This window comes from Lepus europaeus, chromosome 1 (genome assembly GCF_033115175.1).
Source record: "Lepus europaeus isolate LE1 chromosome 1, mLepTim1.pri, whole genome shotgun sequence".
Lineage (NCBI taxonomy): Eukaryota > Metazoa > Chordata > Mammalia > Lagomorpha > Leporidae > Lepus > Lepus europaeus.
In genome coordinates this window covers 163,882,401-163,893,527 of record NC_084827.1, presented here as the reverse complement: position 1 = coordinate 163,893,527, position 11,127 = coordinate 163,882,401, and the positions used below count along the sequence as shown (strand labels likewise).

The 11,127-nt window shown below is 65.1% G+C and overlaps 2 protein-coding genes across 2 annotated transcripts; one reads left to right on the top strand and one right to left on the bottom strand.

Moving 5' to 3' along the window:
* Window positions 1-314: 314 nt before the first annotated feature.
* TMEM198 (transmembrane protein 198) lies at window positions 315-5,720 on the bottom strand. The gene is made up of 5 exons (XM_062202007.1): window positions 5,510-5,720; window positions 5,024-5,228; window positions 2,301-2,876; window positions 1,311-1,513; window positions 315-998 (listed from the first exon to the last, which is right to left on the bottom strand). The coding sequence occupies exons 2-5, from the start codon at window positions 5,187-5,189 to the stop codon at window positions 861-863; spliced, it is 1,083 nt and encodes a 360-aa protein (XP_062057991.1). The 5' UTR covers window positions 5,190-5,228; window positions 5,510-5,720; the 3' UTR covers window positions 315-860.
* A 518-nt stretch (window positions 5,721-6,238) lies between these two features.
* On the top strand, window positions 6,239-10,823 carry CHPF (chondroitin polymerizing factor). The gene is made up of 4 exons (XM_062192610.1): window positions 6,239-6,634; window positions 7,585-8,158; window positions 8,615-8,794; window positions 9,114-10,823. The coding sequence occupies exons 1-4, from the start codon at window positions 6,321-6,323 to the stop codon at window positions 10,371-10,373; spliced, it is 2,328 nt and encodes a 775-aa protein (XP_062048594.1). The 5' UTR covers window positions 6,239-6,320; the 3' UTR covers window positions 10,374-10,823.
* Window positions 10,824-11,127: the final 304 nt, after the last annotated feature.

Genomic DNA, 11,127 nt, shown 5'->3' with positions numbered 1-11,127 from the left:
AAAGTGCTACAGCTCCTTGCTCTGCCTCTCTGTGTAGCATGCAAGGTCGGGCCTTGCCGAGGGCAAGAGCCGCTGGGTGGTAAGTGACACGGGGGGGGGGGGCAGTGCTCCAGGCAAGGCCCACGTGCATGCCAGCCGCCGCCGACCATCACTCTTGGCAGAGGCCACGCAGTTTGGCACGTTTATAAAAGATGTCCAAGAGGGCGGGGGGAGGGGAGACAGAAGCATGAGGTGTCCAGGGTGGCGTGACAGACACCAGACATGCACCATGCATTCAGAGCCCCCTTCCCTCCACCCCTCCCCCGCCCAGCCCAGGGCAGCACCCCCCAGCCCCTTCCCCTGCCGCTGCCCTCCGGCTGGTGGCTTTGCAGAGGCCAGGGGACCAGGGTGAGGGCTGTGGCTGTTTGCCCCGCTGACAAGAGTGGGAACCCTTGGAGGAGTCTGGCTGGGAGGCAGAGCAGTGCGGAGGAAGGCAGGCTCCTCCACATGGACATGCAGGAGATTGGCCAGCTCTGGAGAAGCCTAAGGCAAGGGCCCAGAGTCCCCTCCAAGCCTACCCCCTACACCTGCACACACACACACACACACGCAGGTGACACACTCACAACCCTGAGCACACCCCAGTGGGGCTCACACCCCGAGTCCCTAGGAGCCCCTCGGGAGCTTGGCAGCAGGGGGCCTTCCATCAGGCCAGGCCCAGCCCCCAAGACAGAGCCTCCTGCGAGTGGCCGGGTCGGCCCTCCCCAGAGAGCGGAGAGAGACAGCCACCGCCCGCAGGGCCAGGCAGGCTGGGTGCTGGGCGCTCGGCCTCCCCAGGCCGGGAGAGCTGGTGGCTGCGGAGTCCTGGTGGCGGGATGCAGCTACGCCCGCACCGGGGGCCCTGAGCAGGCTGTCAGCGGCCCTGGTGACCCATACTCAAAGTCCGCATCGGTGGGCGAGGCCAGGAAGGAGCTCAGCGAGCTCCCTGTCTGCCGGTCCCGGAAGCTCTGGATGTAGCTCTGTGGGGGAGGAATACAGGTGTGAGAGCCCCCGCTGCAGACGCCCATGCTAAAACCCAGCTCTCCCTGCACCCCACCAGCCTGGCCCGGACCCCGGCCCTCACCACCCTGCCGGGGGCACCTCTGCCCCAGTCCTGGAGCTGGGCCCATCAGGCCCACAGGCAAGGGTTCTGGTGGATGCCTGGACGGACACTCTAGCTTCTAGACAAGGCCCGCCCCTGGGGTCCACACCCCACTCCCGCTCCTCCCTCTTTGAGGGTGGGCGTGGCCTTGCTCCTCCTCCATGGGGCGGGCGTGGCTCCAAGCGCTCACCGGGGAGAGGACGTCTCCATTGAAGCGCTTGACCGGCACTGGCCTGCGCCGGTACGCAGGGTCGGGGGGCCCAGGCCTGGGAGGAGCCCGGGTGCCTCTGGGGGGAGCCCGAGGGGGTCTCTTCTTGCGCCGCTTCTCCTTGCGCTCTTCCTGCTGCCGGATCCGCATCAGCTGCACGCGGCGGCGCTGCCGGCTGATGACCACTGCGGAGGGCGGGGCAGAGGAGGGGCTCAGAGCCCTCGCTCCGCCTTCCACCTGGGCCCTGCCCGGCTCCTGCCCCCCAGGTGGGATTCCCACAGCTGTGATCCCTCACCCAGTCCGGAGCCATGGGTGACTCTCCTAGGCCACGGCCCTTACTCCCGGAATCCCCGCCCCACACTTGCCTCCCTTCAGCGCTTTCCACACTCAGAGGCAGAAGGAGCGCCCCAGACACTAGGTCAGATCATTGCCTCCCCTGACTTTAAACCCTCCGATGGCATAGCATTAAAAACACGATGGGTCTGTCTCCATATCTCACCTCCCACCCTCCAAACAAGCCAAGCTTGTTTCTTCTCAGGGCCCTTTCCTCTTCTCCAGCTCTTAACACGGCTGGGCCCCTATCCTTTGGGTCTCTGTTTAACATGTCACCTCCTCCAGGAAGCCTTCCTCGACCACCCTGCCTAGAACAGCCTCCATAGGGTCATTCATTCATATAACTCTGTGCACTTCCTTCATGGCACTCTGCACAGCTGGAATTATCTGGTCCGTTTGCCTGTCTGTCTGATTGCACCCACCCCAGCTGTACATCCCTAAGGACAGGGGTCTTTTCCCTGCTGTACCCCCAGTGCCTGGAATGGGGTTGGCCCAGAGCTGATGGCTCACACGTTGTTGTGGGGTGAAGGATGGCACATGGGTCCTGCCTTCCCATGCCTTCTGCCGCTGGCGTGCACGGCTTCTGCCCCCAGCCCTCAGTCACAGCCCCCCACTCACCCCTGGCCCGTGCCCTCTCACCTTCGGTGTGGGAGTCCCTCTCAGCCGTCACCCGCCACTGCACCAGAACGCCCAGCAGGCTGAGCAGGGGCCAGAGCGCCAGCAGGGCCCAGCTGCGCCAGCACAGAGGGGGCACGGCGGCGGCCCGCAGTCGCTCCACCACGTAGCGCCCCAGCAGCAGCAGCTCGGCAAAGTAGTCCGCGGCGGTGGCGATGAGCGCAGCACCGGTCACGGCGGTGGCCAGGGTGGTGAGTGGACGGGGCCAGCGCAGCGTGAGCAGGGCGCAGAGCAGGCCGCCCCCCAGCAGCAGCCCCAGGGGGCCCCACACGGAGCCCGGCTGGTAGTAGGGCGCCGAGCCCAGCAGGGCGGCAGCGGCGAGCAGCAGGCCGAGCAGCAGCCCCACCAGGAAGAGGCCCACGCTGCGCACCAGCATGGCCACCAGCCCGCAGAGCAGCCCAATGCCCAGCGCGATGCCCGCGCTCGCCCCGGCGCTCAGCTGCGTCTCCAGCACCCGCTCTCGGTAGCACAGCAGGAAGATGACGACGGAGCCGAACAGCAACCCAGTGAGGAAGAGCACCGCCTTGAAGCAGCGGTAACCTGGAGGGGAACAGGGGCTGGTGAGGGGCTGGGATGAGGTCCCTGGGCGGGAGAAGGGACCCCCATTGGGGTCACGGGGGAGCCCGATGGAGACGCTAAGATCAGGGAGTCGGCGGTCAGTGGGGTCCTGAGGACATCAGCGATGGAGCCGCTGGGGTCAGGGCAATCGGACAGTCATCGGGCTCACCGGCAAAACAGAAGTCACCATTGACAAAATGAGCTGGGGGTCTCTGGGAGTTGGGGTCTTTGATGGCCAGGGCAGTCTGAGATCACTGCCGTCCAGAGTGAATCAGCAATGGGGCACCGGGGGTCTCTGGGGTCCCAGGAGCCAGGGAAGCGGGCCATTGGGACGGCAGGGGGCTGAGCAGCAGTCACTGGGGCGTTCGGGAGGTGCTGTTCAGAAAGCTTTTCCAAGTCAGAATCTGAGAGATGGCGGTCACACGGGTTCAGGAAGATCAGGCCTTCGAGGGGCCACAGGGCTTTGGGAATGAGGCATCACCTGGGGTTCCAGAGAAGCCGCGATGTTGGGGAAGAGTCCGGGCAGGTCGGGGGAGTGACGGAAGTGGAGTCGTTGAGAGCGGAACAGGGTTTCTGAGGGCAGTATCACTGAGGCCAGGGAAATGGGGTCATCAAGAGGTCAGCATGGGGAGGGGCCATCGGATGATGGAGTCCTGGAGCCCAGGGAGCAGAGCTGGGGGTCACAGAGGGGCGCAGCGGGTGGAAGATGATGAGGGAGCTACAAGTCACTAGGGCTGTTGAAGTGTCAGAACTCAGGGTTACAGGGAAAGCAGTGGCTGTGGGGCTTCCAGAAAAAAGCAGAGTTTATGAGTATACCACCTGCAGGCCCATTAACCATGCCTGCAGGGGGAGGGAGGTGTAGATCCTGAACAGCTGGGAAGATGGAAGTCAGTGATGGGGATCGAAGGGTCAAAGATAGTGCAGAGGAGATTCTGCTCCTGGCATGAGGGGAGCAAGAATCCAGGAGGTTCTGGGCCACAGAGAGGAGGAGGCTGGGAGTGGAGGCATGGCAGAGGGGCAGGGTGCTGGGAACCTGGGACAGAGATACAGGGCTGCACCAAGCGCCGGGCAGAGGGCAGAGGGGCTGGATGTGGCTAGCAGAGGTGAGAGGACACAGACTCCCTGGAGGCAAGGAGTGCGTCCTGCACCCTTGCGGGGGCACTGCGTCCTGCCCACTCTGCAGCTAGTCAGCCCAGAGTGGGGTGGAAAGGACCATCTGGCTCCCATGCCTGTCTACCCACCCATTCCAGGAGGAGGGATGGAGGGGGCAGAGCAAAAGTCTTGCCCCATTTCTGCCTGGCCTAAAACCCAAACCTCCCAGACTCCTTTGCCTGCACCAGTTCTGACCAACAGTCCTCCTACCACAGGCTTCCCTTGGACCCCCAGTCCGTGGCACCCACTGTTCTCTCTGAAGCTCTGTTAACGCTTTCTGTAGAACCACTGAACACTCATTCCAGGCTCCCACTAGTCCATGTGACACCTTTGTGCAAATTAGAAAAAGGGAAAGCAGCTTGGACTGCGAGTAGAGCACAAGCCGGATTTCAACCCCCTCTTGCCCATACAACTGAGCTTTCTTGTGCAGTACTCATCCTGTACAACTGTTCACAGCCTGCCTGATTGCTCCAGCCTGCCTGGTAGGCAATCTCTGTGCGTGTGACTACCACCCGGCCCACTCTGGCCCATGTCACAGGTGTCACTGTTTCAGGAGTCTCTCCCCACCAGACAATATGCCCTGTGGTAAGGCACCAGGCTTAATGACTCTCCTGAGAACTGTCAGTGCCTTCTTAGAGTAGTGATTGAAACAAGTCTTTAAAAATTGCTTCTACTTAGCACCTAACGACCTAATGTATGACAAATGTCATTGTCCCCATTGTTCAGATGAGAAAACTGAGGCTCAGGTTACTATGCCCAAGGCATTACAGTTAGTAAAGTGCAAAGCCAAGTTCAGACTCAAGTGTGTCCAATTCAAAAACCTGTGTTCTCTAGAGTCTAGAAGACTTACAAACGCTGTGGGATGAAAGACAGAAAAGCAAGTCGCTCACAGTGGTGGTAGTGGGTTCTGGAAAAGAGTGGAAGAGGGCAGAGAAAGAACTTGGGAAAACCAGTGAGGGATGAGCCGGGGATCTCACCGAAGAAGCAGTAGACGACTCCAAACAAACAGCACACGATGCAGAGGAGGGCCGGCAGCGCCTGGTACCTGCGCTCCAGGGGATGTTCACAAGGCGCACCCCAGAAGGCATCGTCTGGCTCGGGGGGGAGCAGCTGGAATCGCAGTGTCGCCGCAGTGCCCGGCATAGTGCTGGGAAGCCAGAGGGGTCACCCTCCCAGGTCCACCTGACAGACAAGGACCGGGGGTCAAGGAGGAGGCCCGGGCTCCCACCAGGATGGGAGTGGGAGAGCTGGCAAGGACACGGTGGACAAAGGAGTGGTGCCCGCACCATGCGGCTCGGGGAGCAAAGACAAAGGGAAGCCAGAGTGCCCGGCTGGAGGGGCTGGCACGAAGTTAAAAGGGGGACCGGGGGCGGGCGGGACGAGGGCGGCCGCGCTGCGGTGCGAAGGAGGCAGCCAGGAGAGCCGTCTGTGGGAGGCTGGATCTGGCATTGTCCAAGATCTACCTGCGCTGGAGGCGACCTGAGCTTCTGAGCCAAAGCGGCCGAGCGGGCGCCGGAGGGGCCGGGGTCGCGGGGCGCCAGGGGCTCCCACTGACTGGGGTCCTGGGAAAGTCCGTCGTGTGGGGCAGGGGGGCTGCTGGGCCGCGGAGCCCGGTCTCTGCGCGGCGCCGTCGCCGCTCCACCTCCAGCACCGCCTGGCACTCCAGTCCCGCGGCGTCCGGGCACTCGGACCGGGCCTGGGGAAGGGAGAGGAGCAGGAGCAAGGGCTCGGGCTGCCCCAGAGCCGCGGCCCCATGCCCTGAGCCCGCCCGAGGCCTCTGGTGCTGATGGACAGCTCCGGCCGCGGCTCCTGACGTCACTCAGGGCGCACCACCGGCAGGGGAGGGCTGCCTCTGACGTCACCCGGGACGCACCAACCGGCGGGGGGAGGCGGCGACTCCGCCCCCCGGCGTCTCCCTCTCGCACGCTGAGGAGGGGGCACTTCCGGGGGTCCTTCCCCTTTAACCTCCCCCCTCTCCGCCCTCTCCGGTAGCCGGAGCCGGAGACCCCGCCCCTGGGGGCGGGGCCCTCGCAGTGACACGTCGGACAGCAGCGGCGGCGGCCGAGCTCCGGCGCCGAGCGCAGCCGGAGGAGCCCCGGAGCGCGGCGCGCGGGATTCGGCCCCGGCCGCGGGCTCCGCTCGGCGGGGAGGGAGCGGGCCCGCCCGCTGGGCCCGGGCCCCCCGGATCCGCCCCCTCCCCGGGCCCGCCCCCTCGGAGCCTCCTCGGGCTGCTGTGGGGCTGCGCGGGGGCCGGGGGCCCGCGGTCCGGACGCCATGCGGGCATCCCTGCTGCTGTCGGTGCTGCGGCCCGCAGGGCCCGTGGCCGTGGGCATCTCCCTGGGCTTCACGCTGAGCCTGCTCAGCGTCACCTGGGTGGAGGAGCCCTGCGGCCCGGGGCCGCCCCAGCCCGGAGACGCTGAGCTGCCGCCGCGCGGCAACACCAACGCTGCTCGCCGGCCCAACTCGGTGCAGCCCGGAGCGGAGCGCGACAGGCCCGGGGCCGGCGCCGGCGCCGGGGAGAACTGGGAGCCGCGTGTCCTGCCTTACCGCCCCGCACAGCCCGGCCAGGCCGCCAAAAAGGCCGTCAGGTAGCGATCGGCTGCGCCGGCCCCAGCCCCTGGGCACCGGTCGGGGCGCGCGCGCGCGCGCACGTTCGCGGGGGAGGCCGCCGGGGCCGGGTTAGGCTCCGGAAGGAAGGGGCTGGCCGGCCAGGAAGTCTTTGGGCCCCGATAACTTCCTATGGCCCTGCTTTCCCGGGAGCGGCGGGACTGCTCGGAGGTCCTCGGTGGCCCCGGCCCACCCAGGACTGAACTTGCCCGCCTCTGTCCTAAACCCGCTCCACCCCAGGGGACCCCAGGGATCCTCTTAGCTCCCAGCTCGGTTCTTGGGGCTGGAGAAATGGCTGTACCCCGAGTGAGTGCTTAGAGAGAGGGAAGGGGAAGGGAGAGAATTAAGGTTTACCTGTCCCTGTATCTCTACCGGGTGGGTTATCAGGGCCGCCTGGGAGTAAGATGAAGGAGGGCGTGCCGTCCTGTGAACGTCTCTGAATTCCAGTAATTTCTCCAAAGTAACACTGAGTTCAGATTCCAGTCCCGGGACTTACTTGCAGGCTTGTTCGTGGGACACCCCCCCCCCAAGTCCCAGCAGGGCCCCTCTATGCCGTATTACTCCTCTACATCCGTGTGTGTGGAAGGTACTTGCAGCCTAAGGGCCTTTAGTATAGAAATTACCGTGGGTTGCCAATCACCTGGCTAAGTGCTTTCAATAGATACAATCAGGCCCATTGTACAGATGGCTCAAGGAGAATAAGGACCTTCCTACCAAGTAATGAAACCAGGAAGCGGGCGCACCATTTGCAAACGCAGCCCTGTGTTTCACGTAAACCCTCATGACCCCTGGGAGAAGGTTACCATTCTTGTCCCGCTTATAGGTGACAAAACAGACGCAGGGAAAACATAACCTGCTGGAGCCTGCGTGCACCGACTCCCGCCTGTCCCCGTGGTCTTTTTGGTAACTTTGTGCCAATCTCCTCCTCCAGGACCCGTTACATCAGCACGGAGTTGGGCATCAGGCAGAGGCTGCTCGTGGCAGTACTGACCTCACAGGCCACGTTGCCCACGCTGGGTGTGGCTGTGAACCGCACTCTGGGGCACCGACTGGAGCGTGTGGTGTTCCTGACGGGCGCGCGGGGCCGCCGCACCCCACCGGGCATGGCCGTGGTGACACTGGGGGAGGAGCGGCCCATCGGGCACCTGCACCTGGCGCTGCGCCACCTGCTGGAACAGCACGGCGATGACTTTGACTGGTTCTTCCTAGTCCCTGACACCACCTACACCGAGGCGCACGGACTGGCACGCCTCGCTGGCCGCCTCAGCCTGGCCACCGCTGCCCACCTCTATCTGGGCCGGCCCCAGGAGTTCATCGGTGGAGAGCCCACCCCAGGCCGCTACTGCCACGGCGGCTTCGGTGTGATGCTGTCGCGCACGCTGCTGCAGCAGCTGCGCCCCCACCTGGAAGGCTGCCGCAATGACATCGTCAGCGCCCGCCCGGATGAGTGGCTGGGACGCTGCATCTTGGATGCCACCGGGGTGGGCTGCACTGGTGACCAAGAGGTAGGAGTAGTGGCGTCTCCAGCGTGAGCTTTCACACTTCGTCCTGGGAAGCTAAGGGGTGGCGGAGACACAAGCCTAGGGTTCCATGCGCGGCCTGTCACTGCCTCTCCCTGTCACCTTGGATAAATGACTTAAATCTGTGCTCCAGCGTCGGACTGGTGGGAATCACCGTGGCTCAGGGTTGCTATAAGGATTAGGGAAAACAAGGCAACCTTGAGCAAGTGGGTGCTGAGTGGCGGTTATTATTTTGCTGAGCCCCTGAGCATCTCCGAGACAGGTGTGTGCCCATTTCACAGATGAGCTAACAGGCTTGCTCCGGGCCATGCAGGCTCAGTACCAGACAAGGCAGATTTCATCCCACAGAAGTCTGACTGCATGTCCCCAGGATGACCTTGAGGTCGGGGGAGGGCATCCTGTCATTCTTCCCATCACAACCCATTCCCTTGCTCTCCGCAGGGGGTGCACTATAGCTACCTGGAGCTGAGCCCTGGGGAGCCCGTACAGGAAGGAGACCCTCGATTCCGCAGTGCCCTGACAGCCCACCCGGTTCGTGACCCCGTGCACATGTACCAGCTGCACAAGGCTTTTGCCTGGGCTGAGCTGGAGCGCACCTACCAGGAGATCCGGGAGCTGCAGGTACCTCTGGGGCTGGGGGGGGGGGGGGGGGGCGGCGGAGGGTGGAGGGACGGGTTGGGAGGGAGCAGGTCTGGGAGGTGTGGGAGATCCCTGGGGACCTGCCTCCCAGCCTGTCTGCTCCCCCCTTCCTTGAGGAGCCGTGAGAAGCTCCTCCCCTCCCCCTTTTAACTCTTCAGCGTCCTCTGTTCAGGGGACAACAGCTGGGGGCGCTGTGTGGGCAGAAGTTGTCGCCGAGGGGCGCCTGCTGCCTCCCCCGCCCCTGGCTGTGTGCTGGCCCCAGTGGCCTCGGCCTTGCTCACCGCCTGTTTTCTCCGCCCAGTGGGAGATCCAGAACACCAGCCGCCTGGCCGCTGACCGGGAGCGGGCCACCGCCTGGCCCGTGGGGATCCCCGCGCCATCGCGGCCGGCGTCCCGCTTCGAGGTGCTGCGCTGGGACTACTTCACGGAGCAGCACGCCTTCTCCTGCGCCGACGGCTCGCCCCGCTGCCCGCTGCGTGGGGCCGATCGCGCGGATGTGGCCGACGTCCTGGGAGCCGCCCTGGAGGAGCTCAACCGCCGCTACCACCCGGCCCTGCGGCTCCAGAAGCAGCAGCTGGTGAACGGCTACCGGCGCTTTGACCCGGCGCGGGGAATGGAGTACACGCTGGACTTGCAGCTGGAGGCGCTCACCCCGCAGGGCGGCCGCCGGCCCCTCACCCGCCGGGTGCAGCTGCTCCGGCCCCTGAGCCGCGTGGAGATCTTGCCCGTGCCCTACGTCACCGAGGCCTCACGCCTCACCGTGCTGCTGCCTCTGGCCGCGGCGGAGCGTGACCTGGCCGCCGGCTTCCTGGAGGCCTTCGCCACGGCGGCCCTGGAGCCCGGCGATGCCGCAGCCCTGACCCTGCTGCTACTGTACGAGCCCCGCCAGGCTCAGCGTGCCGCGCACTCGGACGTCTTCGCACCTGTCAAGGCCCAGGTGGCTGAGCTGGAGCGGCGATTCCCCGGCGCTCGGGTGCCCTGGCTCAGCGTGCAGACGGCCGTGCCGGCCCCCCTGCGCCTCATGGATCTCCTCTCCAAGAAGCACCCGCTGGACACACTGTTCCTGCTGGCCGGGCCGGACACGGTGCTCACCCCCGACTTCCTGAACCGCTGTCGCATGCACGCCATCTCTGGCTGGCAGGCCTTCTTCCCCATGCACTTCCAGGCCTTCCATCCGGCCGTGGCCCCGCCTCAGGGGCCCGGGCCGCCCGAGCTGGGCCGGGACACAGGTCACTTCGACCGCCAAGCGGCCAGCGAGGCCTGCTTCTACAACTCTGACTACGTGGCGGCCCGCGGGCGGCTGGCGGCCGCCGGGGAGCAGGAGCAGGAGGAGCTGCTGGAGAGCCTGGACGTGTACGAGCTGTTCCTGCGCTACTCCAGCCTGCACGTGCTGCGGGCCGTCGAGCCCGCGCTGCTGCAGCACTACCGCGCCCAGACGTGCAGCGCGCGACTCAGCGAGGACCTGTACCACCGCTGCCGCCAGAGCCTGCTGGAGGGCCTGGGCTCGCGAACCCAGCTGGCCATGCTGCTCTTCGAGCAGGAGCAGGGCAACAGCACCTGACCCGCCCAGGGCCCCCGCGCCCTGGCCTAGCCGCACCCCGCCCTGCTCCTCCCCCACAACCAAGGGCCCACCTGCCAGCCTCTGGGACACGGCTGGCCGCAGCCTCAGGCCCCGGCACAGCCACGGGTCCCTCTCTCTGGCTCTGCAGGTCCGGGGCTCAGGACAAACCTTGGGGCAGGTACTCCCAGAGCCACCCCATCGGTGCCCCAAGTCCAGTATCCCCGCCCCCGCCCCCTTGACGCTGCTGATTCGGGCTGTGGCCTCTGTGTATTTATGCAGTACCTTCTGCTTGACGCCAGCCCTGCCGCCTGGGGGCCGGCCCTGGGGGCTGGGCTGCAGATGACTCCTTGGAGAAGGGGGAGCTGACAGAAGAGGGTGGGGCACCCCCAGCTTCTCGCTTCTGAACCCCGATGAAGCTCCCCCCCCTTTAATAAACTGGCTCAGTGTGGACTTGTGACTGTGAGTTGTTGAAAGGTGGGTGTTGGTGGGAGAGGGGGAGCGGGAGGATGAAGCCCTCCCACCCCCATCCCTGCTGGGGCCTGTGGTTCCTTCTGCCGGGAAGCGCGTCACACATGTGCCCAGCCCCCACCCCACCCCACCCTTGGTCATCCGAGCGTTCGTGCACACACACACAGAGAATTCTTTATGCCTCTTTATTCCCAATTTCGTCAGCACTTTATGAAACTAGCCCAGAGGGAGAAAGGGCTGAGAAGGCTCCCTCCCTATCCTGCAAGCTTAGCCAAGGTCTGCAGGG